Source organism: Caretta caretta, chromosome 9 (genome assembly GCF_965140235.1).
Source record: "Caretta caretta isolate rCarCar2 chromosome 9, rCarCar1.hap1, whole genome shotgun sequence".
Taxonomy (NCBI): domain Eukaryota; kingdom Metazoa; phylum Chordata; order Testudines; family Cheloniidae; genus Caretta; species Caretta caretta.
The window spans coordinates 82,232,379-82,257,503 of NC_134214.1; the positions used below are offsets into that span (position 1 = coordinate 82,232,379).

General features: G+C 43.8%; 1 protein-coding gene and 1 long non-coding RNA gene across 2 annotated transcripts in view; one reads left to right on the plus strand and one right to left on the minus strand.

The window, feature by feature from the left end:
* The first annotated feature begins 203 nt into the window (after positions 1 to 203).
* SLC16A2 (solute carrier family 16 member 2) overlaps positions 204 to 25,125 on the plus strand; it is a 93,307-nt gene continuing 68,385 nt past the window's right edge. The window contains exon 1 of the mRNA XM_048865410.2: positions 204 to 1,165. Within this exon, the coding sequence (XP_048721367.2) occupies positions 682 to 1,165 (484 nt within the window). The 5' untranslated portion in view covers positions 204 to 681. The remainder of the gene's footprint in view (positions 1,166 to 25,125) is intronic.
* LOC142073299 (uncharacterized) lies at positions 9,288 to 24,423 on the minus strand. Its single transcript, XR_012670102.1, has 3 exons — positions 24,218 to 24,423; positions 14,480 to 14,581; positions 9,288 to 11,782 (listed from the first exon to the last, which is right to left on the minus strand). It is a non-coding gene; the product is annotated as an uncharacterized LOC142073299 (long non-coding RNA).

The following is a 25,125-nucleotide window of genomic DNA, read 5'->3' on the forward strand; positions in this document are numbered from 1 at the left end:
GCCCTGATTGACTCCAAAGGGGGAGCCGCTGCCAATGAACTGCCCTAGGCAGGGCGCACGGTCGGAGGCGTTTGAGGGCCGGGGCAGCCGAATTACACCCGTGGGGAGGAAGGGGGGGGGGGTTGTTTTTAAAGCCCGTCTCTTCCCCCGCCCCCAGCAGCAGCGAAGGGGGTGGGCTGGGCGGACAGGCACAGCGCTCCTCTCTGCAGCCCGGGGGAGGGGGAGCTGGCCCCTTTGCTCTCTACGTGGGGATTCACCGGGCGCGCTGGGGAGCGGGAGCGAGCGGATCCCGGGGCTCCGCGCGCCTGGGTCGGACGCCGCCCGCCGATTCCTGCGTTGTTTACCGTGCGAGGGGAGGCAGGAAATCAGGGGCGGGGGAAGCTGGGCTAGGAGACCCCCGCCACGTGAATATCAAGGTCCAGGCACAGACTCGGATCCGCCCGGCGGGGCTGGGCTGCGGGGCGGGGGGGCTGGCCTCGGTTGCCGGCTGAGCCCGACCCCTCTCTCCGCGCTGCGGGGGCGGGGAGCGCTGCCTCCGCGGGGGCGGAGGGTTTGTGTCCCGCGGCTTCCCCCGCCCCTCTCCAGGCCGGGCCCGGGCCCCCTCACGCGCTGACCGGCCCCGTCTCCCCGGCCTGCGGCAGCCGCCGCCGCTGAAGGGCGCTGCGCGGCGGCGCCCGGGAGATGGAGGAGGATACAGCGGGGGGCGGAGAGGCGGGGAGGAGGCAGCCGCCGGCGGCGGCGGGCGGAGGAGGAGCGGGCGAGCCGAGGGATGACAGGGGGAGCGGAGCGGGAGGAGGAGAGGGCATGTGGGACCAGCTGCTGGACGGGCTCCGCAGCCGGGATCCGACAGGCAGCGGCGGCGGCGGCAGCCCCTGCCCCAGCCCGGCCGAGATGGCGCTGCACAAGCAGGAGCAGGCGGTGTCCGAGGCGAAGGGGCCCAAGGCGGCGGAGGAGGATGGCGAGGCAGCCGGGGCCAGAGGGCTGCAGGGGGCCGGGCCGGGCTTCCAGCCTCCCGAAGGCGGCTTCGGCTGGATCGTGGTCTTCGCCGCCACCTGGTGCAACGGGTCCATCTTCGGCATCCAGAACTCCTTCGGGATCCTCTACGTGATGCTGCAGGGCGACCTGGGCGGCGGCGAGAAGGACCCCACGCTGGAGTTCAAAACAGGTGAGAGGGCGGCGGGGCCCCCCTCCCCGAGACCGGCCTCTCCCCGGCCCCGCGGGGCTGCGGGCGGCGTCCGGGGTGGCAGAGCCGGGGAGGGCGAAGTGGCAGACTGAGGGATAAGTGGCTTGCACAAAAATCACCACGTAACCAGATCTAAGATCTTCCCGGGCCTGGCCACCAGCAAAGGGAACTGTATGTAACTTCGTCTGGTGTCCGTGAGCCACACAGACCCCGGCGGGGGCAGGGGTGCCCTAGAAACGCCACTGTAAAAGTGTCTTGTTTAAATAGGAAACATCAGACTGTCTGCTGTAGGAGCAAGTTCCAGTCCAGGCTGTCACTCCTGCAGTGCTCCTGCCAGCATCGGTGCATTGGGAACTCCCCTTTCTGCTGCTTGGCTTTGGTTGGTTTATGTCAGAACCTGCATGCTGTTTAAATCTAGGTGTCTCCTTGCAGCAGCTGTAACTTGGGGGAGAGGGAGGCAGCTTGGGTTATAATCTATATATTAAATGTCTTCCATTCCTGCAAAGATATCCCCAGGGAAAGAATCAGGAAAACCAAATCAAATAGGAAAGCTCCATTGCTGTCCACAGTGAAACAAACATTTCCAGAAAGAGGAAATCCTTGGAAATATTTTACTACGGGGCATAGGCAACATATTAAGGTTGCATAAGTATTTTCATTCTGACCCTTTGTTTTTTCACTAGTTTAGAACTTCCACCTTTGGACTGAATTACCAGGCTTGTTCTGTGCCCAAAGGTGAATCTTTTTGGAAAGTTTCAGTTCTCCTCTCCCACCCACAAAAGCAAAACAAACAAACAAAAATCCCAAAAACAGTTTAGTTATTTTTGGGGGGGAGTTTTGCGGGGTAGCAGAAATGTATATCGTCTGCATTTATATTAAAAAATATTCTGACACTGTGCAGTCAAATAGTTCCGTGTTTCCTCAGGAACACAGGAATTGTTACTAGCTTTCTTCTTTCTTAACAAGAAAAACCAAAACTAAAAACCCTGCCTAGGAAGTTTTATTAAAAAAAACCCTGTTGAGACTATAGGATTGCGCTGAAGCACAAAAAGATCAAAATGATAAAGTTAAGGTTGCACGTGTAACATGCCTTGTGCATATCCACTATGTGACTGTAATTAAAGATGATTTCTCAAATATAACAGTATTTTACAATCTTATGTGTAGAACAATGTGCATGCCACTGTTCTGCACATTAAAGCAATGGTCTACACAGACCATTAAAGCAATTTATATGAAGAGTTTACCATTAACTGTTCTTACACAACATACTACAGAATAAAAGGAAAACTTAGCTGACACATATAGGCCATCTGATTTTTTTTCCCCGCCAGCTAAACAAGCTTTTTAACTACCTCCTTTGAATTGCACCCCAGGAAGGCTGCTGACAAACTGCCTTAGTCCTGTAAAAATGCCTGCTAGTAACTTTAGTCACCTAATTTCAATAGGGATATTGACCTAAGAAAAGTTAGTAGCAGGATGAAGTGTTTTCAGGATTGTGTTGTCTAAAGATAGAAAAGAGCCTGTACCTTAATTATTTATTTGTTTGTATTATGGTAGCAGCTACAGGCCCCAGCTGAGATTGTGGTTGTATTGTGCTAGGGACAGTCCCTGTCCCAAAGCTTATACTCAAATAGACAATACATACAAAGCGTGGGAGAGGAAACAGAGACTTAGAGAAGTGAAATGACTTGCGTGAAGTCTCCCAGCAGGTCAATAGCATAGCTGGGAATAGAAGCCAGATCTCCTGACTCTCAGTCCAGTGGCCTATCCTCTAGAACCAGTGTTTCTCAACCTTTTTGATACCAGGGACCCGCTTGTTGCCTTCCTAAACTGTGTCAAGGAGATCTGAGGGACCGGCACTTGTCCATGGACTGGTCGTTGAGAAACACTTCTCTAGATCACATTGCACTGATGTGCTAGATGATTGACAATGAATGTACAGGAATTAAAGAAACTACAAGATGCTACACCTCTTAGATTCTAGAATTAACAGCATGATATTGTTGAGAAATAATATAATCATGTAATTAAAGATCGTAACATAGTACATATCCACATGGCGGCAGAGTTAAAGATGTATGGACAATCTTTGCATTGTCACTTCTAAGCTATTAACAGAACAATGTTAACATGGGTTGTCTTTTAAATTGTAAGTGGTGGAATACACAAATGCATCTCCGTGTTTGTATTCTTCAGGAAATCAACACTTGGTTATCTCTTTCCTTCTTGTGATCCTACCAACAAAACCCGAGGCACAGTTTTAAAAAGGATCTAGCTAAAAATATTGAAAACTGAAGTTTTGGGGTCAAAGTGATTAAAAACTCTGCCATGGGCATGCAGGAGTAGGCCCCTGTTTCTTCTAACGTGTGTGTGTGTGAGTCAATCCAGTGCTTTGTAATTAAATTGCCTATATGACAAATGTGAATTTTGGTCTCTGTGCTTAGCGAAGAGACCGTTTATAATGCATATGCTTTGACCTGCTAGCCTAATGTTGCCTTTATATGTTTGTATGTCAGTTCTCACTTGCTTTCCGATCACTGGACGGGTACGTGGTTTGCTACGTACTAAACGTGTACAAAATTCTAACGTTCAGGGAGAAGGGAATGACTGCCCATGTGCAATGGAGGATTATTTATTTATTTATTTATTTAATCCTCTGTTTAAGTAAGTCTTGGTATTTTGGCATTTAAACGTATAGCTCAGAGAGTCCATACACCTGCAATTCCAGCAGCCTGCTGAGGTCCCTCTGTGCTAAGACCTGAAGCTGGGACTCCATGGGTCATGGGGAGGCGCATCTGGATAGGAGTGGAGATGGACAGCTGCTACTCTTCTTGACATGTTCTACTCCATGCTTGGATCGCTTCGATGAATTCCACCTGCTATCTAATGCTGCTAGAAGCAGCACTGAGTCTGGCCCATAGCTTCACTCCCCATCCCTTCTGACAAGGGAGCTGTATGGGACTACCTGCATGCCACCCCTTCTCCCCAATTCTTGGTTTCACAGACCACCTCCGCCCCTCCCCACTTTCAATTACATACTATCCCTGTGGAAACATAATCAGGAAAGAATTTGTAGCTGCTTTCAGATTGCTAAGTGTTATGGCCTTCCTGAAAAGAATCACACTGTCTATTTATGCTCTGCATTTCATCTCCCTTCTCAGTTGGCATGGTGCTCTGAGCTGTAAACTGAGCCAAAAGTATGCGACTTGACAGCTTTCCATAGACCACCAGCAAGTACTCCACAGACCACAGTGTGAGAACCCCCAATAGATTAAGTATAGGACTAAGAGTAACTCCTGCTCTCTAATCCAGCTCTGACACTGAGTCACTTTGTGGCCATGAGCAAGTCATTTAACCTCTCTTCCTCAGTTTCCCCATCTGTAAAAATGGGGGTTAATACATGCCTATCTTGTAGGTTTTTATGAGAATGATGTAATATTTGGAGAGAGCTTTTAAGATGTAAAGGCAGAGTAGGATTCCAGCCAAGTTATACTCCTGAAAAATAGGGCTTATATTTATATTAAAAAGGTGCTAACTCAAACTAAGCAATAGCAGCACAGACACATGGCTGTAATTATCGAGGTTTATTTCTTGTTTGCATTGCATTCTCTTGTTTCTGATCTCATAAAATGTAGAATCCTTGGAGCTCAAATGTAGGGTCAGGCTGTAAAAACAACCTTCTTTCAACAACACACTGAATGCATAGCTCCTTTGTTTAAAGAAATATACTGTTGAGCATATCTAAACAAGCAATCCAGTCATGATCAGCATGTACCGCTGTGGATATCCAGCACACCCCTTGGCTATGTGTAGCAAGAGATGACTTTATAGTGAGACACATTTGGAGGTTTCATTTTGTGGAGGGGGAGGAGTATTGTAGAGAAAAATTGAAGCTAGAGTAAAATCTTTACCCAAGGGAAGAGCAAAAATCAGTCACTTCTAGCAGCTGTGGCCTATAAGGAAGCATGGAGCAATAGCGTACCTTTGGGATACTTGAAAAATGATAACGGTGATTAGATAATCTAGTAAAAAGAGCCCTAGTCCTTATTGGGTTTGTTAGACTCCCTAGCATGCATCATGGGAGCGACTGACTCCCATTGTGGCGTTGGGTGAGTCTCCTCTCATTGCCTCAGTTTCTTATCCTGTAAAAAGGGAACAGTATTCCCATGTCTCCTACGGGTATTTGTGAGAAGGATTAGTGAGTGGGTGAAATGGGGATTCCTTTCCCATGGAAATGGATGTTGGGGCAGTGTCTTAATGCACTAGCTTTTCCCCTCTGGGGAAGCAAACCTAACCAGAATAGCAGTTCTTCTAAAGGGTCAGTGTGCACTGGGTCTTCAGGACCCCTGACTGATCCATTTTAGATTGGAGGCCCTTAAACAAGTAGGGAGGTGCTGAGTTTTATTTAAATCTGTGACCCACTTTAAAATGTGACCGCTAAGGAAAATTAGGCTAGAAACCCAGGCCAGTTCTGGATTCTGCAGGTCAGACAGGGATGCCCCACCAGCATGGGCACAGTTGAGGCAGCCAAGAGTTCCCAGCTGGTGTCGCCCAAGCACAAGCAGTGTCCCTGATACATGGGGCAGCAGGGTGCATTGGGCAGGAGAGGCACCTGTTTCCGTTGGGTTTAGTGAACACAGAATGTCAGTCGTGCGCGTTGCTTGTGGTTAACTTCAGTTCAAACATCCACTGAGGATCTGCCGTGAAATGGCAGGGAACCTGCCTGTCTGCCATTCTGAAAGTGTGTCTTGTTTCTATAAATCCACAGTAGGTGTTGCAGTTTCAGGGATTTAACAAGAGCTGGCAAGGCAACTAGAAGGACTGCATTGATTTTTCCTCTTCCCTTTTTATTTATTACAATCATCTAGATATAGATTAACTTTATTTGCTTTACGTTTTATGTTTCATTTGCCTTGACATAGGAACTGCAAGCACTTTGATAAATGGACTGTAAAGTTTCTCTGGTTTCTCCATAGCTCTCCCATAAGTGCCTCTGTAGCCTATTCCTCACGGCAGTAGTTCCTCAGTGTGTTGTGCAGCAGTCCTTTGACTGCCTTTTTGCACAAGAGATGGGACTATTTTGCTGCTTTGTCCAGCAGTGAAAGAATATCCACTGTTACAGCTCTGTGCAGAGTCAGGCTTCTGATTCCAGGTTTCCTGGTCCTATAGAGACCAAATGGTGTCTCAGAGTAAAAATGGGATTAAATACTTAATCGTAGTGGTTCTTGCTCAGAATTAAATTGATCCCTACATTTGTGGCTGGATACACTAGCAGGAAACTTTGGGGGGCTTTTCTGGTACATCACTGAGTAGGGATTGCCTCTTAAAATCAAGAGTGCACGTTCTACACTGTATAGTTTCTGTGATCATGTTGGAGGAATGTCCATCCTGTCTTCATCTTTTATGTTTAAGGCAGAATAGGAAATGAACCAGCCATGAACAACCCTGCTTTGGTAACAAGATGGACAAGGTGTCCCAATGGACTTTTTTTGTCTGGAAGGCTATAGGGCTTGTCATTTAGATTTTTATTGTTGTTTTTAATCTGAATTCCCCATTGAGATCTATGGGAATTTCTACTTAAAAATTGATGCTGTGTTATGTCCTCTAATTCCTAGGATAGATAAACTAGTTTGTTTAATCTGTCCTGCTTTATCAAAACTGGTGTGTGGAAGGGACAAACAGCAGGTTCATGTTACTGATAAAAATGGATCAGGGCTTCATCAGAACAGAGAAACCAAGCTAAGATCCTAGTTCAGAGAAAAGTTTTAGTGAGAGGAGAAAACGTAGTTCTAACAGCCAAACTGTTTCTCTACTGAGAATAAAAGAACAAGGAGCAGAAAGTAGGAACTGACTCATTTAATACATACAGAAAAGCTTTGCATACCTCATTGTGCGGCCCTGCTGGCTCTGTGGGCTAGAAAGGGAAAACCCTAATGATATGGTGAATTCTGGGAGGTCATTTTTGAAAATGCACCCAAGTAAATTTTAGCAATATTTCATTGCACTGATGACTTCAAACCCTCTTTCAGATCCCTCACTGTACAGGGCTGTGTAAACTGCAGGGACGGTGTCAGAGTCAAAAATCTGTCATTATAGCACTCTTTATTTGTTGTGTAAATCTAAATTTAAAAAGAGGCTTCTATCCAAGACTCCAGGATTTAAATTCAGGATCTGTTTGGGGGTGGATTTTGTGGTGATGTTTTGTGGACTCTTCAGCCAAATAGGAAAAGCTAAAGACTATTTTCATGGAGTGGGGTGTGTGTGTGTGTGTGTGTGTGTATTTCTCCATGAAAATGTTCTTTAGTTTTTCCTATTTGTATTTCATTCTCTCTCTCTCTCTCTCTCAATGTCTTCCTCTCTCTGCCTATAGCTTAGTCACCCATTAGGCTAATAAACCTATGACTTACATTGAGTGACAAAGAAAATAGATCCATTTAGGGTATTTGCTAACATTGTAAGCAGGACATCATTGTTTCACTCCTACTTAATTCTTACATGAAAAAGTAATTTAAATTTCAAACATTTGAAGTGTCCCTGTGACAGATGATGAAAAGTAAACAGACTTTTAGAAAATTTGTTAACACAAGGAATTAAATATGATTTTAATATCTAGGACTTCTTATTTTTGTTGTTGACCATATATTTCAAATACATTATAGAACTTGGGCTTCAGGTTTTACATGTTGTTTCTTGAAAAGGTCTTATCTGTCCTCTCCTGAAGGTGGCACCGTAGCTGTTGATGTGGAACAGTTTTTCAGATAGGCTCATTTCAGATGGACTTGACATCTTATATTAATTGCTCTAAGGCGATTGTATAACTATTAGACTTCTGTCTGCTTTTCACCTAAGGGCCTCAGAGCACTGTACAGACTTGAACTGATTACATTTCCACATCCTACGCTATAAGGAAGTAGCATTAGTCCCATTTTACAGATGTGTAAACAGAGGGAAAGTCGCTACCCTTAAGTCCACACACTGAGTCAGTGGATAGAACCCAAGTATCCTGATTCCCAGGATCTTCTTCTAACCATCAGATTACATAGCATCTCCTAATGATTCTCCCTAGTAATCATATTGCCTTTCACAATTTTCCATATATTTTTTGTCTTCTCCATCTTACTGATCTTTCCAAACCTCTTCATTTCGCTCCCCCTGAATTTTTTTAAACAACCTTCTCTTCTTCGCTCTCCCTTCTTTATCCCCCATTCTTTAATCTTAATTTTCCTGAGATCTGTCAGTGGTTCTGGATCAGGTTGTTAGTTCCCCTGCCGCAAAAACAATTAAGTAAACTAGATTTTTAAAGTTCAGTTTTTAGAATCAGAGTTTATTAGGAATGCATGAAGAGTTCTCATTAAAAATTATTTTTAACCACAGCTGTGAGTTCTTAGTTCTTTTGAGGGGCATGGTTTAGCCTTTGGCTGTGCCTTGCATTGATGCTCATCCTCTTGGTGTGTACATGGAATGAGTAGACACAAGTCTTTTGAATTTGATCAGCATAATGGAGGATATTGCCCTGTAGTTCACAGGAACTTCAAATGAAGTGTAACCAGTCTCAGGTGTAACCTCATTGCAGCGATTGGAGTAAAGTGAAAAGCTTTAAAACTTCCCTCTTTATTTCACAATAGCTAAAAATGCAAATATAAAACTAAAAGAACAAGAAACAGGATTAATACAAGACCTTAATGATAACAAGCAACCTTGTATGTAATAATTTAATGCACTGCAGCATGAGAGAGTGGAGGAGTAGGTTGCATCTAGACAATTCTCAATTACTAGATTAACCATTCTAATAAAGAGCTGTTTACTCTCAAGTTACCTTCCTCAGATATAAAAAAAAAAAAAATCTTCAGTGCTGCTGAGAAACAGGCAAAGTGTTATTTAGCAATGCATACTGCAATGCTGCCAACTCTTCCGATCTTATTGTGAGGCTCAGAATATTTGGTGTTCTTCTTAAAGCCCCAGCCCTTGGAGTCAAGTGATTATGTGAAAATCTTATCTGTCATTTAAAAAAATAGTTCTTAGCCATCCTGGTTGTGGAGAAAAGCTTGAGAATGTGATCTGAGTGCACCCTAAAATCTTGAAATCATAAGGGGGACAAAAAGAACCTTGGTATTTATTTATTTTAAATCTCATGGGTTTTTTTATGTCTGACTCACAATTGTCGAACACTTGGCATGTTGGTGTTACTGGTTGGCAGTACCAGTGTTCGTTCCAATCAACAAAATATAAGCACCTCCTGCTTTTTAGTAAATCTTGCATCCCCCATACCCTTCCCTTTTTATATAAACCAACTTAAAGCCTGATCAAATTATTAGACTCCAAAACCGGTGATGGCCCACCACTGGGAGCACCCTGCCTCTGGCTGTAATACTCCATATTCCAGTCTCACCTCTGGAATGAAGATAGGAACAGAGAACCCTATGCACAAAAGACCCTGTTTTTTTTTTTTTTTTTTTGTCTTCCTCTGCAGCATGGAGCACAGATCACTTGCAGGTTTAAACTAGTGTAAATGGTGGATTCTCTGTAACATGAAGTCTTTAAATCATGATTTAAGGACTTCAGTAACTTAGCTAGAGGGTAGGTTTCTATTACAGGAGTGGGTGGGTGAGGTTCTGTGGCTGCCATGTGCAGGAGGTCAGACTAGGTCATAATGATGGTCCTATCTGGCCTTAAAGTCTACGAGTCTAAAAGACCTTACTCTCAAAGAGCCAAGTGAAGTTAGTTAACTGTGTGGCGGTGTAGTGAGCTGGCTTTTTTTATGATGTTGCTTTCTGAGGGCAGAGAGAAGATAAGGAACCCGAACTTGGAGTATTCTCCTTTTAGATTCGGTGGTAGAAACCGGTGGGCCTGATTCTGGTCTCATTTATACCGGTTTGAATCCAGAGTAACTGTAGTGAAGTAAATGGGATTCACTCTGGTGTAACTGAGAACACCGCCTGTCTCTTTTTTTCTTTTGGAGTTGGCTTCCTGAGAGTGATTGATGTAATTTTGTCTGCCTGCAGCCCATGGGTTTGTTCCATTGCTTTGTTCTGGATGCATCTTCCTGTTCAGTGACCAGGAGGATTTTGTAAGTCAACGCTTTCTCCATGTAATAACGGTGACCGTGCAAGACCAAAGTACTGGGCCTTGTTAACCTGATGGTGCATGGATGCAAACCGACTAGAGAGCCCTGTGCAGAAGGCTGTGATCGTTGGAAAATGAGAGTTGCAAATCCCAGAAACTCCAGCCCTAAGACGACCTTAGAGCTACATAAAGGGAAAAAGAGAGGGTTTGAATTCTAAGTCAGCCAATCTTCAAGAAATAACACTTGGCACAGAATTGTTACTTGATTCTCTTGTGTGCGGGTGGTATAAATTACTAAAGGGTGTGTGGTTTGCCTGATTAATCTCTTGCTCAATACAAGCTCTGAACTGTATATCTAGTTTAAAAAGCCCAGGGATGTTGGAAGAATTCAAAATATCTGCTAAAAAATGTTGTCTGTCTTCAAGCTTTACCGACCCAGATAGCCCTGGCCTACCCATAAAATCCTGTAACTTTGTGTTCTTGTTCTGAGAAAGTTAGTTTCTTAGTATCCCAAACAGGATAGTACCAGCTGTTCTCTGTAACCATGGATATTGATAGAATCTGAAATTTTGATATTGGAAAATTGATTTATGTAGGGAATAAATAATTCTCTAAAGCCCTGACATGAATTCCTAAAGGGGCAGGATAACACCAAGCAAATTAGGCCTTGTGATGTTAAAGCTGCAGTGTTCCTTCCTTGGAGGAAAGGTGCCGGATAAGACAAAATGTTGTTGTTATAGCATCAAATGATCTAAGAAGGTTGAGTTAGTGCCCTAACGTAGCCTTGCCAACTGGTTTGGGGCTGAAGTGCGGATGTCCCTCTCTACCTGTAAGAGAAGGCAAAACCTATTTATCCCTATTGCAGGCCCCTGAGAGGAAAAAGGGTGGAGCTAATTCCAATCAAGTGAAGATGTTCACATTACCACAAGAGTGTTGTCATGTTCATGGTGATTCATAATTGTTTGTTTGTTAGGGGGCAGCATTTCTAATGGCGACTGGCAGATTGTATTTTTGTTTCTTCCTCTTGCTTTTGATTAATACATGATTTGTAACTGCACCTGTGCTAGCAATCACTTTGTGTGTTATACAATGTCCGCTTTGGGAGACTATTGCCATGCTGAGGGCAGGAGAACAATATGAGCCAGTTTGTACACAAGTTAGGGGGCTGCTACTTCAGACCCTTACTTACATGGATAGACCTGCTGAAATAACTGAGACTTCTTGAGAAGCTAAAGGTTTTCAGGACCAGATCCTTGGGCACTAGGCCTCATAACATGCCTGTAGGGGATCGGGAAATATCCATCTTTTACATACTGGGAAACTGAGGCACAAACCAAAGTGACTTGCCCAAGGTCAAACAGTGGGAGAACCAGGAGTAAACCATAGGAATTGCAACTCCCACTCTTGTGCTCGGTGTGAGACCACGCTTCCTGCAGACGAGTAGTTAAATGTTCCATATCCAAGCACTTACAGCTTAGGTCTTTTAGCACTGAGGCCCATCTGTTGTCATCAGTTGGAAGTGGGAGCCTGCAGCTGGGGGAAGAGAGAAAAGTGCGTTGCTAATCAGAGGTTACAAGCATTGCTACTCTATCCTGAAAGCATGTTTCAGGTTAAAGGCCTAGTAGGGAAATGATGAACGTGGTTTACCAGTGAGAATGTCCAGTACTACAGTGTGTTTAAACATCTGCTCAGCTAATCCTACAATGGAATAATAAATTACTGTAGTGTCCTTTAAGCAAGGCCTGTGCCCTATGCTCTTTATTAGTCCTAAATGTTGTGCCAAGAATCCTAAATCTGTGTGCTTGGTTCTGGGGTGGTGGGGGAGACTTGTAATTGGAGGCTTATACCTAGCAGAGCTCTGATGTTTACTAGGCAGGTGCCTTCTCCAATAGGTGTTGGGCATACGAGAAGTGGGATGGACTGTGAGTGGCTAGAGTGGGGATGAATATGTGGGCAGTGGACCACGTTCTAGTGTGTCATTTCCATCTTGGAAAAATTATCTGGTTTAATTTTAATGGCTTTTGACAGCCAAGCCAGTTTAGATGATCATGTTCTGCATCTCTCTCACACAGACCAGTTCAGGCCATCCCCAGGGTCTCTTCCTCCCTGTCTGTTAAAGACAATGCAGGTCACCCAGAGCTGCTTGCATATTCTTCAGTCCCTCAAACCTGCCTCCCTCCTCTACTGCCTTCTGTCCTGTTGTGCTCTGCAAGGAGCAGGAAACTCTTCAGCACAGAAGCATTGACTGCAGAATGGAGCCATCCTGTGGCACAATCCTGGAATTATGCAGCACCCGAACAAAGAGGAAACTTGCTTAGAATTTGGTTGCATAATCAAGTAGGGTGTAGGGCCTTGCCTCTGAGTGATGCTCATCCCAGCAGGTGTTTTCTTACCTACCCCCAATTTTTCATGTAGTTATCAATGACTTGATTAACCCAGGGCAGCAGTACTGTCCAAAGGTGTGCCAGGAGCTCCTAGTGTTCACCAAGTGCATATTCTGCTGGGGCTGCCTTTTATGGTACACGTTACCCCATGTGTCCTCCGACTTTGGCTATGATTTTGTTGTGAACAGGCTGGCAGGTTTGCACTAGAAACTGACATTTTCATGGCAACTTAATAAGATCCCCTTAGCCATTGTGTGTGTGTTTTTTTAAAAAAAAAAAACAACAAAACACCAAAACCCCACCCTAAGAAACTCAGTGTAGATGAGCATCAGCACTGAGTTTTTTCTTTTCCATGGGGGTGCTCCACCCCTGGTCTGTCCTGAAGCCCCGCCCTCTCCCCGCCTCTTCCTGTCCCTGCCCCAGGGCCCTGCCCTTGCTCCACCTCTTCCTGCTCCCCTCCCTGAGGCCCCCGCCTGCTTGCTCCTCTCCGCCCGCCCCAAAGCCCTTCCCCCAGCTGCCAATCAGCTGTCTGGCAGTGCCTCCAATCAGCTGATCGGGGTGCTGCCAAACAGCTGTGGCGGGTGGGTGCTGAGCACCCACTATTTTATTTTATTTTTTTTCCCTGTGGTTGCTCCAGCCCGAAGTGCCCACAGAGTCGGCGGCTATGTGGATGAGGGCAAGCTCTAGCTCAGTGGACTTTTAACCGCTTCCTGGCCTTCTGGGGATGTGATGGGCTGTAGGCAGAGGGAAATCATTGCTTGTGACATGAATGGCAGTAAACAAACTACGATGTTACAGAGCTAATGGGGAGCTAATCCCAATAGGTGATTCTTGCTGCTAGCTGGTGTATCCTGGAGAATTTTGAATGTAGCATTGCGCCAGTACCCTTTTTATCAGCAGACTCTAAATTTAGTCACCTGGGAACTTTTTTTTTTTTAATCCTAGTGACTGTCTTATATATTGTTGCTCGGTAAAGATCCAAATGTCAATGGCTAGAATGACAAGGTGAGGTGCTGTCTTTTACTGGACCAACAACAGTGCACTTTTTTCATAGGACCCATGTGTGTTTTATAACATAGTACGTATGTTATAATAAGATCTATATCGTTTATACAGAACAAATCTGATGCTTATGAACCTCAAAGTTGGAAAACTCATCTTAATTAATTGCAGATACCGTTGTTTCCTTCAATCTAAGTGAGTTATCGCTTATTTTGTTGTTTGTTTTTTTCTTTTGTGAATGTCTGATTTCATTACTCTTGTATTGTGGTAGCACCTCGGGGCTGCAGCTCCATTGTGCTGGGTGCTGTACAAAACATACCAAAAAAGAGTCTCTGACCCAAGGAGTTTGCAGTTATAGTTATGTCCCTTGGAAACCTTCGTGAACTTGAAGTTATCTACCTGTGTTTATAAATGTATAGCTGCATTTTGGGTGTGTATGTGGATATACTATATATGCAGACACACGCTACGATTTTATGGAAGGGTTCAGCACCCAAAATTCCAGTTGAAGTACATGGAATCTCTAGGTGCTCAGTACTTCTGAAAATTAAGCTGTGCATGCGCCATATAGAGTGTGTGTGTATACATAGCACTTGTGTGTAAATGTTGTGCACATTTTCCCTCATCCCAGGTTTTTCTTAGAGCAATCTCAGAGAAACTACAGTGTGTACAGTCAATAGAAGTAGTTTGTTAGTAGACTTGAGGGGTGACTTGCTTTGCTGGGGATTCATTTCTGTTCATCCACCCTGAGTCGGTTGGGGATGTTGCAAACCCCACATTAAGTATGTTCTGAATTGCTGTAACACGCTTTCAACTGTAAGCGTTTCAAATATCAGACAGTTACCTGGTATAACAGGTCTTGCCAGGTGCTGTAAACAAGCAGCTCGTTAAAGAGATAGCAGCACTATTTTCCAGCGATGTAGCAGGGAGTCTTCCTGCATGAAACCTGTGTAGATATGAACAGAGCAGTGGATCTCATTTCACTTATTTATTCTTCCTTCTTGTAAGGTCCCCTGCAGCAGAGGTGCTGTCCTGGGATTGGTAAGAATCCCTTCCCCTTTTACAATCCTCCCCCTCAAGGCCCAGTCTCCAGCAGCCCCTTTCAGAACCTGTCTGTGCCTTTCCCATTTTATTTGCCGTTCAAATGTGTATAGGATGCTGCAATCCCTGCCCCGATCAGCTTACTCATCTTTCAGTAGTGGTCATCCAACTCATGTCACTCAGCAGTGATCTCCCTATCCTGACAGGCTGGTGATAGACCATGTTGCTACCACAGTGTGCTCAGCATGGGAGAAAGAGCCAGGTCCATGAATCAAACTTGTGTGTGCTGCTTATGTGGCAGTGCACAGCACTGGTACCTCTAGGCCAAGCTATTTCATTGCGTTTAAATGAACTGGTGTACTGGATCAAAGCCCTTTCCTTGGGGAAAGGGGAAGGAAGGAGCATTTTGCTGAGAAGCCGGTTCCAGGTGGTAATTTATTAAACATGACATAGTGTTGCAAAAAGCTGCCTGTACTGCAGGGCACGGGGAAAGGAGGAATGTGGCATATAACCCCTATAGCTGTTAGCTAGGCTTATGCAACTGAGTGAGTACCTGGATTGTGTTTGCATTCAGCTGCCTCGCTCCCTTATGGTAAAGTTCTATGGAATTTTAACATGACTGAAACAAACAGGTTTCTATAGAAATCCCTGTAAAATCCCATGCAATGAAATCTGGAGTGAGAGCCTTACTGTGGAAGGGATTTTTGTCTCTTACAGTCACCCAGTGGAAGCCAAGAACAAGGAACTTGTTCGCCACTGGATTCAACTGGACTGTTCCATAAAGCGGTGAAGGATCAGATTTGGTGCACTCAAGTTTACAAGGGCAACCTCTGCCATATGTCCCCTACAAGCCATCATGCCATGGAATTCCCTCCTATTTTAGGTGGGTCCCGTGGCTTGTTGTAGATCCTGATAGGGAAGGAGGCTCACCAGGCTCTGGATGTGGGGAATGCTTCCACCTAGGTTGCCTGAGGGTTATGAATGTCTTAACCCAAGGCTCAGTTCGAGCGTGTGTGAGACTGCTGGGTGTGAGGTGGGGGTGGCTGCTGGGCCAGCCTAAAGTGCTTGTCAGAGGGTCAGGTACCTCGCTCTTGGGGCTGGGAGCTTTCAGATGGTGGAGCAAGGAAGAACATGTGTTGCTATTGAGCAGCCTCCCTTCCTACCCTGCCAAAGTTCAATGCTTCCAAGCGTAGTTGGCCGAAAGGAGGGTCACTGCAGCAGGCAATGGTTCTTGGGGAAACAAAGGAGGGGAAACCTTCTAGGAAAGGAATTATACATCTTCCGCCGAATAACAGCTATCACGTAGCCATGTTACCAACACGTTCTGTCAGTAACTCAAGTCGGTATCCTAAGAGTAACAGGGAACTATTATTTTTTTTAACCTTTAAGAAACTGACATCCCGACTCTGAGCACCTTGCTCTGGGCCCGCAAGGCCCTGCTTCCAGGAATGCTTGGCCAGTCCATTCTTTAGTGTCAGGTAGTTTGGTGTTCAAATAGTATGTACTGGGTGTTCTCCACATGGCATAGCTCGCTGGTGCTTATTTGACATTTCCTGCATCTGGGACAGTGCCTCAAACTGAGAAAAAGAAACAATAACACCCACACAGTACCTGCAATGAAATTAACTTTTCCAAATGCCTGTATAATACCCAGCCCAATGCTTGTTGTGTGCTATATAAATCATACTCTGGTGGTGATATATGCAATGGAAACAGAACCCTCTTTTGGGGAAGCCATTTCCCCTTGTCCCAGCTCCCCATAAAATTGGTTGCACAGGCAACCTTAACCCTGGCATTTCCTTACTATTGAGTGCTTGACTTTGCAACATAAGTAATGTTCTTTTAACATAGTTTTTTTTTTTTTTTGGTGTGTAATTATTTATATTACAGTAACACCTACGGTCCGACCTGAAATTGAACTGTAATGTGCTAAACCTGAAAATTACACAAAAGACATTCCATGCTCCCCAAAGTTACAATCTAAATAGACAAGACAGACTGAGAAAGTAATAGTATCCCTTTTATAGATGGAGAATTGTGGAACAGAGAGATTGAATGATTTGGCCAAGGTCAAGGAAAAAGCCTATAGCAGAGCTAGGAACCGGGCTTAGATCTTCTGATTCCCAGTCCAGAGCCTTAACTGCAAGATACTAATAAAGCACAGCATTAGTTAACTAAAATGTTAATTTGCTATTGTTGATAGCTACACACCAATTGTTTCTTATAAGGGACACCTAGTCTAACAAGCCTGTGTTTTGGTTTTTTTTTTCAGTCTGTTACACCCCCAAGACCTCGTCCTATCTCTTGGGTTGTTGAGCTGAGTGAATGGAGCAATAGATTGGTTGTGTAGAGGAGAATTCTCTTATGCACCCCCCAGTATAACATCATTTGTGAATTATAAAGTGACCGTGAGTTGTTGCATAAGGAGCAATACAAACTCTTACTATTTGTTTGGCTCCAGATGAAGAGGGAACATCAGCAGTCACAATGTTTCTGATCACTGACCAACTAGTAATCCATGTATTTTAGTAAAAGCACGTTTATTTCTTAAGCTTTATGTAAACAATGGAAGCTGTGAGCAATAGGGGGTGGGGAGAAACTGGTCTAGGGACTAAGCTTACTTTAACACGCCAAGCTGCTGAGCCTGGGGAGAGCTTAATTAAAATTGAAGGAGAAAAACTTCCAAAAAAATAGTAGGTACTTAAATGGGACATTTTTGTTCTGGGTTCAGAATGTTTCTTGTTTCTGTTGGTATCGGCTTTAATAAAACCAAATAATCTCCAAGAAAAGCACATTGGAACTCTTAAAGAGGCACTTTCCAGATGAAAATTTGTAACACTATTATTATTGAAACCGAATTTTAACACTCTAATTTATATTCATCCTTTCACGCTGTTTCTTTGCTTGGACCTTGACCTTGCAATAAGTGGCACACAGCTAAGAGCCCTGTACCAATCCACATAGATTTCAGTGGGTTTCCACATGGGGGTAGGGTTCACCTGCATACCTCTCATTGCAGGATTGGGGCCTTGGACAGGTAAGTAACACCAAACTTGAAGAATTTCACTTCCTGGTTCTCTTACACTAGCCCAACATTCTTGGATTTGGGTTTCCTTCAATGTTGGAAAATGTTCAATGGTCTTTTGTTCTGCAAGTGATTTTTAGTGATTATTTAAATATAACTAATGAAAGCATTTCTATTAGGTAGTGTAAATTTAACACACACCAAAAAAACCTTTCATTTTGATCTGGACTATAGTGGTAGTAACTGTTTAATGTGTTCGCTACCTTTGAAATATCCAAGGAAAGAATTTGGGAGGCTTTTAAAAAAACAAAAGGCGGAGAAGGGATCCCATAAAATCCTACACCCCGAAATACTTTGTTTCCAGCCTACCTTTGAGTGGAAATCAGCTACAAAATCATTTTTATGTTGAAATTCAATTCGAAGATGCTCTTAAACTAATTGGATGCCATCGAAAAATAACACTGTCCATGTACAAGTAAAGAAAAGAGCCTTATTTCTCCTCCTTATAGTTGGAGCTGTGGTTTCTCTGGAGCACACTTCCTACAGCCTGCATAGAAGGCTGTCATGATGGCAGCCCTTTATAGGCCTGTTTGCCTCTTCTGTGTGTTAAGGTGTGTACTTTAGCTACGGATGACTTAATTTCTGGGCTCCAGTGGGTCTTAATGTTTTAACTAGTCATCATTGATTTGTCTTAATTAGTGTGTGTAAATTGCCAGGCTACTTACCACAATGCCCTGGTACCATCTGTGCAGATGGGGAGTTGCAGGGGTTTTTTGGAGCTACAGAAGGGGGTCCCCAGCGTCTCAGGTAGGATTATCAAATCTAGCTAGATTTTTATATCCCAGCTAATTCTGTGATCTTTGAAATGGGACTTCAGGGTTAAGGTTTGCAGTGCCTTGTTTGGGAAAATTGCCAGGAAGCGTTGTTGGGGGTGAGATGAGGGTTGCAATTGGATTCAGTGTACTTGTCTCAGGGGCTCATTAACTATGCTCATTACAGCATGTGAATGGGGGAAATGACTGTGCTCTACCAGAGCCAGCTCCTCTTAATGTAATTTATGTGAGAGCTCAGTTAATCCAGTCAGTCACTTGGAATGTACAATGGAATGAATATCTTATTTTAAAAAAATATACTTTGTGTATATATAGATTTTCCTTAGGAGATTCTTCTCCTTTAAGAGGTATGGATGGCCCAGATTTCCATTGCAGCAAAGAGATATAATTTATCTTGGTGGGAGGGAGATTGTACAGTTACTGGATTATGGGTAAAGTTGGGTATTAGAAGATCGCCTGGTCAGAGCCATCCCACCACCCATAGGGAAGGTTGCTGTGAACTCCACCATCCCTGGAACCAACAACCAACTGCAACCGGACATCGTCATCACCAATGAGGACCGGAAGAAGATCGTCATTGTGGACGTCACAGTGCTCTTTGAAAACAGGATCCCCGACTTTCCATGACTCCCGATCTCGAAAGCTGGAGAAATATGCCCCTCTGGCCGACACCCTAAGAGCTAGGGGCTACGAGGTTCAAACTCACGTGCTGATCGTCGGAGCCCTGGGCAGCTGAGACCCCAGTAACGAGCAAGTGCTGAGAGAATGTGGAGTCAGTCAACGCTACGCTCGACAACCAATCCTAAATTCTCAATTACTGAGGGACGATCTGCACTCATTGCTATATTTTGCTTTCCGCCACAAACTCTCTGTATAACTTTTTTCATGAGTAATGTACCTGAATACTTGGATGCTAAATATCTAAATATCTTAAATTCATTCACCTAAATTTAGGTTACTGCTGATTATGCACTATATGTATCTTATGAGTTTAAAAACAAACTTGGTATTTGTGGATAATCTAAGCACTATACCCAGATGTACAAACACTCTTTTCTCAGCCTGTATATTATATAATTTTAACATTAGTTTTAATACAAATTTTAAATTTGTTTGTATCAACAGTTGTGCTCAGAGGTTCAATTTGGGACCCTGTTATGCTGGGCAGCGCAAGGACGTGCTCAGAGTCAGTCCCTCTCCTGGAGAGCTTACAATCCAAGGCTTTGATTCAGGAAAACATCCCTCTGCAGCAGAGTGCTTAAGTCTCACTGAAGTCAGTGCAACTTAAACACATACTTAACTTTAAGCATGTGCATAGTGCTTTCCCGAATCAGAACCTAAATATAGGCAATACGTGACAGATGGGTGTAGACAAGAGAGAGAAGACCAAGGTGACAGTCATAGAAATGCAAGTCTGCATACGTTGTACACAAAGGTAATTTGGAGCCCTGATAGTACTTATATTTAAAAATAGAATAAGCCAACGAGATAAATGACTTGCTAGCGAGCCCACTTGCCTGCTACATCCTGTACTGGATACACACCCCACTCAGAGTATAGTTTATGGGAGTTTGCAGTGATTCTAGGACCTTTCCTATCCCACAGTGCCAGTTTTGATTTTGGTGAGAAGACTTAATTGCATATTAGTTCCCACCTTAATGTAGTTCTGGCTCATTCAATCACCCCAGTAAAATGACTTTTTTAATTGACTTTTAGATGGCTGGTGATTTTTTCTTTTAAAGTCTCCTGGCACTGAACAGGTTTCTACGTTCTACTCTGTTCCTGATTTACTTTCTGAAGTTAATTTTTCCATTCCTCAGGGAGATGTTTATAGGATTTTGGAAGGTGGTTTTTTTTTTTTAATAGTTCTGCAGTTCTCGTGCACAGCGTGCTTGCAGGTTCAGGCTGTGAACAGAGGCAAGTTACAGCAGGATCTATTGTAGCCAGGGCAGAGCTATGCTGTCTGTCATTGTCTGCAGTAGAGATGTAAAATATTAAGTGGTTAAATGATAAGTATTAGTCTTACTGTTAATACATTGCAGTTAACGTTTAAAACAGAGTGGTAAAATAGTTCCATGACATTGTAATACCTAATGTGCCTGTTAAAAACACCACAGCAATACCAGAAATATGTAGCAATTGTGCTGTGAGAATTGTGTTTTAAGTGTCCTTATTTTATGTGGGCCTTATTTTCTTGCCTGTGTATTTTTTCTACATTTCATAGTGTATGTGAAACTATGTTCCGCATTGTTAGAACCATTTCTATGGGACTGATGTCACACTTTGATAGCGTTAACCTACTTGATGTTGTTTGAAGGTTTATTGCGATTTTTGGTAACTACTTTTCCAGAGCAGTAAGCGCACCCATAGTTTGAAGATGGAGCGATTGAAAAGAAGTAATGCTTGGAATCATTTCACAAAGATAACAGAAGACACCGTTAAATGTAACCTGTGTAATACAGAGCTGAGGTATGCAAACAGTTCCGGAGCAATGCTGAACCATTTGAAGCTGAAACATCCCTGTTTCATGTGAAAAAGAATGCAAAAATCAAACAACACTGACTGTTTTTGTTTCTGGCAGTTCAAAAAAATGCAACACACAATGTGCCAAAAAACTAGCGGAGTTGTTGTGCACCATGATCACTACAGATATGTTGCCTGTAAGTGTGGTTGAAAGTACAGGTTTTTGTGCATTGATGAGTTTTGTAGACCCTGAATAGGTGTGCCTGTGAGACAGACTGTAACCCCATGACAAGAGAAGTGCTATGAAGACTGAAATCTCTCTGGGAAAAATTGGAAAACACCGTTAAAGTAGCTTTCACCACTAACTGCTGGACAGTATTAACTACAGAGAACTACATGACTGTCACTTGCCATTCTATTGAAAATCGGGAGCTTAGATCCGCAGTTCTACAAACTGACATACAGTGGAAAACCTTGCTGAAAAATTAAACACTACAGTGGAAAGATGGGGTGTGGCAGGCAGTGTCTTGGCGTGAGTACACAATAATGCAAGCAACATTGTGCTCGCAAACACACCGAGGTATGTTACATGGGAATCTGTCAATTGTTTTGCCCACACTTTGCAGCTAGCCATAAATGATGGGTTTTCTTCAAGTAGTGTGGATCGTGCTGTTGCAGCTGCAAGTAGGCTAGTTGCACACTTCCACCCCAGCACCGTGGCTGCAAAAGCACTTGAAAGAAAACAAACACAGCTTCAGGTTAAGTGACACCGTCTGATCCAGTTTTGTAAAACTTGCTTGAATTCGGTATATGATATGTTCGAAAGACTCAATGAGCAAAGGTGGCCTATAACAGCTGTGCTTTCAGATAGCTCTGTAACAAAACAATCTGCTGCCCGAATGTTTCAGCTGCAAGATGAGCACTGGCAATCATACCTCACCAATCTATTAGAATTCTTTGAGGGGTCAACAAATGTGTGGACATGAATGATCCCATGCATATAATGTTCTTGGATTTTCAGAAAGCCTTTGACAAGGTCCCTCACCAAAGGATCTTAAGCAAAGTAGGTACTCATGCGATAAGAGGGAAAGCTTGGAGTGTAAACATAACTTCGGAGAATGAACAGACGACTAGAGGTTGTAAAAATTCATCATATAGCTAAGTAGTCTGAGCATGGACTAAGCTTGAATATATTACATAAGAGATACTTAATGTCCACCAAAGACTTCTCCAGTGCATTATTCTAGGTGTAAATCTGAAAGTGGTTCCTTGCTTGGTATAGTGTGTTCTTAATTGAAGCTGACCTTCTCTTGGTCTGAGGTTAGTAGAACTCTGCAAAAAGTCCCCAGTGTCCAAATCCCTTTTGTATTTGTGTTCCACAGCCTTCACGTGTGTGAGAACTTTGCTGTTGGCAAGTAATGGGCCAAGTCTATTGGTGGGAATGTTTTATATTGTGAATCTATGTACAATGAATCCAAGTAGTAGTAGTTTTCCACATCAATGGCAGAAGACTGTTTAGTTTCCCACTTCTCTCTTGGCAATCAGAACTAATGCCCGAATACCTGTTTGGAAAAGATCCCTCCAAGAAAACAAAACATAAGACTTTGTGTTCATTTGAGAATCTTATATAGGTCTCCCACATTTGATTGGCCTGAGATCCTCCAGTCCCATGGTGTAAATGAGGCAGAAGGGAGTCAGCATAAACTGAAGTGTATTGATTTTTATTTTGACAACGGCTCAGTGAAAGTTAAGGAAGCTCGCATGATGCAGAAAGAAGGTTCAGAGCTGCCAGTGCCACTAAAGGAGGATCAGAGCTAACCAGCCCAGCCTTGAAAGTGGATGAAGCCAACCCAGCCGGGTTATGGGCTGAGTCAGTGTTTCCAAGGTGGTCTCCTGTGGAACGCTGACCGGATTTTAAAGCTGCTCGCCTGTACTGGAACCCATAAGAAACAGCTATGACAGTTCCACTACTTACGCATGCCTAGGGGTGAATTCCCCCTTGCGTCACAGCTTCCGCCCAAGGTGAATGTGGGTGGATTATTTAATTGCGAGATGATTTCACTTGTGCCATGATATATGGAAACAAAGCTGCATCATTAATTTTTTTCTGTCTACTTGTCCTTGTGGTAAATTCCAAAAATTCAGTGAAAAGGAATTTTTTGGGGTGGCGGGAAGAATGGAATGGGGCAGTCCCCTCCTTTCATTTTAAAAACAAAATCCCACAACCAACAACAAAAAAAACGTACTTACTAGACAAATATAGTGGCCAAGTTCTGCCTTCATTTGCTCCCCTTCTGATCACTCGGGTTGCACAGGATGTAATTCAGGCAAAATTTCCCCCTATATTAGTAACTTTCTATAGAGAGGGGTGAATAAGTTGTGTTCCCCCCCCCAATAAAACAAATCTGCACGAAAGGGCAATCAGGATGTTTGTATTAACTGTCTAGCGAGCACCCTTCATGCTGCTTCTGCTGCCTCAAACTGCATAAGATAATTACATCGTTATCATTTAATCCTTGAGTAAATAAAAAAATTAAGTAATTGGGATAGAACATTGCCAGGGGATAAATCCATCCAGCCTTTTAAAAATAAACTTGGCTGGGCCTTCACTTTTCCGAGTCTGTTATCCCATGGCAGTGTTCTTCCCATTGCATTCAGGCTCAGGCATGCAATGAGTGCTCGCTCTCTCTTAAGGCCTCTCTGTCCTTATCATTGCAGCCGAGTAGCTCACAGAAAAACGAGACACGTGCAACCTGCTCTTGGACCGGATAGATTTTTCAGAAGCACCATCAACAAAACAGGAAACTTCTCCTTGCGGTCAAACAAAGTTGATCAGAAACCTGCTGAAATGAGAGGAGCTAGGAGTCAAAGGGACTGCTGACCCCTTTCTTTATTGCTTTTTAATTTGTTTACTTGGCTCTCCATTGTCTATAATACCATCTGAGTAGCTTGAAAATACAGTTTCCTTCCCCTCCAGTTTTTCCTGTTCCACTTGGCATGCATTGTTGGGTTTCTCCCTCTCCCGTTTGTGTGTGTGCATGTGAAGTTAGTGCTGGTACAAAGACAACCCTGGAGAATTTGTCCACAGTACGAGGTTTCCCAATCCTCACATTACCCTGAGAGCGCACCTCCTTCCTGACCTGCGGAGTCTCCAGTGCCCATTCAACCCTGGTCCCTGGGACAGTTCAAATAAAACAGCACAAACTGAAAGGTATTTTACCTGCCAGCACCAAAGTTTAGGATTCTGGGTGTCTCCTGCCATGGTTGATCCCACTTCTATCTTACTGCCGAGCAGGGGGCTGCTGCGTTCCTCGGACTGCTTCAGCTGATATAGATTCTGTGGAGGCTGTAGGGGGGAAAGACAAAACTCAGAACTCTGGTCATGGCAGATAGGTAAAGGAAAAGTTATTCTTGAACTAGGTCTTGTTTAAGACCTGACCCGAAACCCTGAGTCTGAACATTCCTAAGCTCGAGGAGACCTCACACTGAATTGACACATACACACATTATTCAATTCAAATTTAAAATCTATTATTTTAAAATAGCATCCTTATTTCCTTGAAAGTTGAGAATTTTTTTTCCCTGAGTATTCTGGCTGTGTGGCTGGTAGAGAAGCCTGTGGCATGGCCAGTGTGGTTGTTTGCGAACGCAGCCCTCTATGTTTAAGGTTCAAGGTATCATTTTAAAGAATAACAAAATTGGCCGGCAGCAGAGACCACACTGAAGCAGCGTGACTGCCATGGTGAGAAAGTGCTGGAGGGGAGAAAAAACACCCGCTTATGCAAGGATGCATTTTTGTGAGTTTAACAAGAGGTGAACAGTCTGCTATCTCTCTCTTCCCAGCTTTTCATGTAAAAGAGTTGTGGTCAACTTTGTGGAGTGAAATGGAGGTGAAACCACCCACAAATGTCTGTCAATATACTTCTGCTTACTGGTAAATGACTATGAGTCATCCACTTCCCTGCTCTCAAAGCATACACAGGGCACTCCACTGAGCCTAGGTCAGTGGTCTCCAACCTTTTTTACACCCAAGATCACGTTTTCAATCTAAGGGCAACCCAGGATCTGTCCTGCCCTGCTCACTCCATCTCTTCTTCTCCCCCCCCTTCCACACTTCTCTCTGTCACT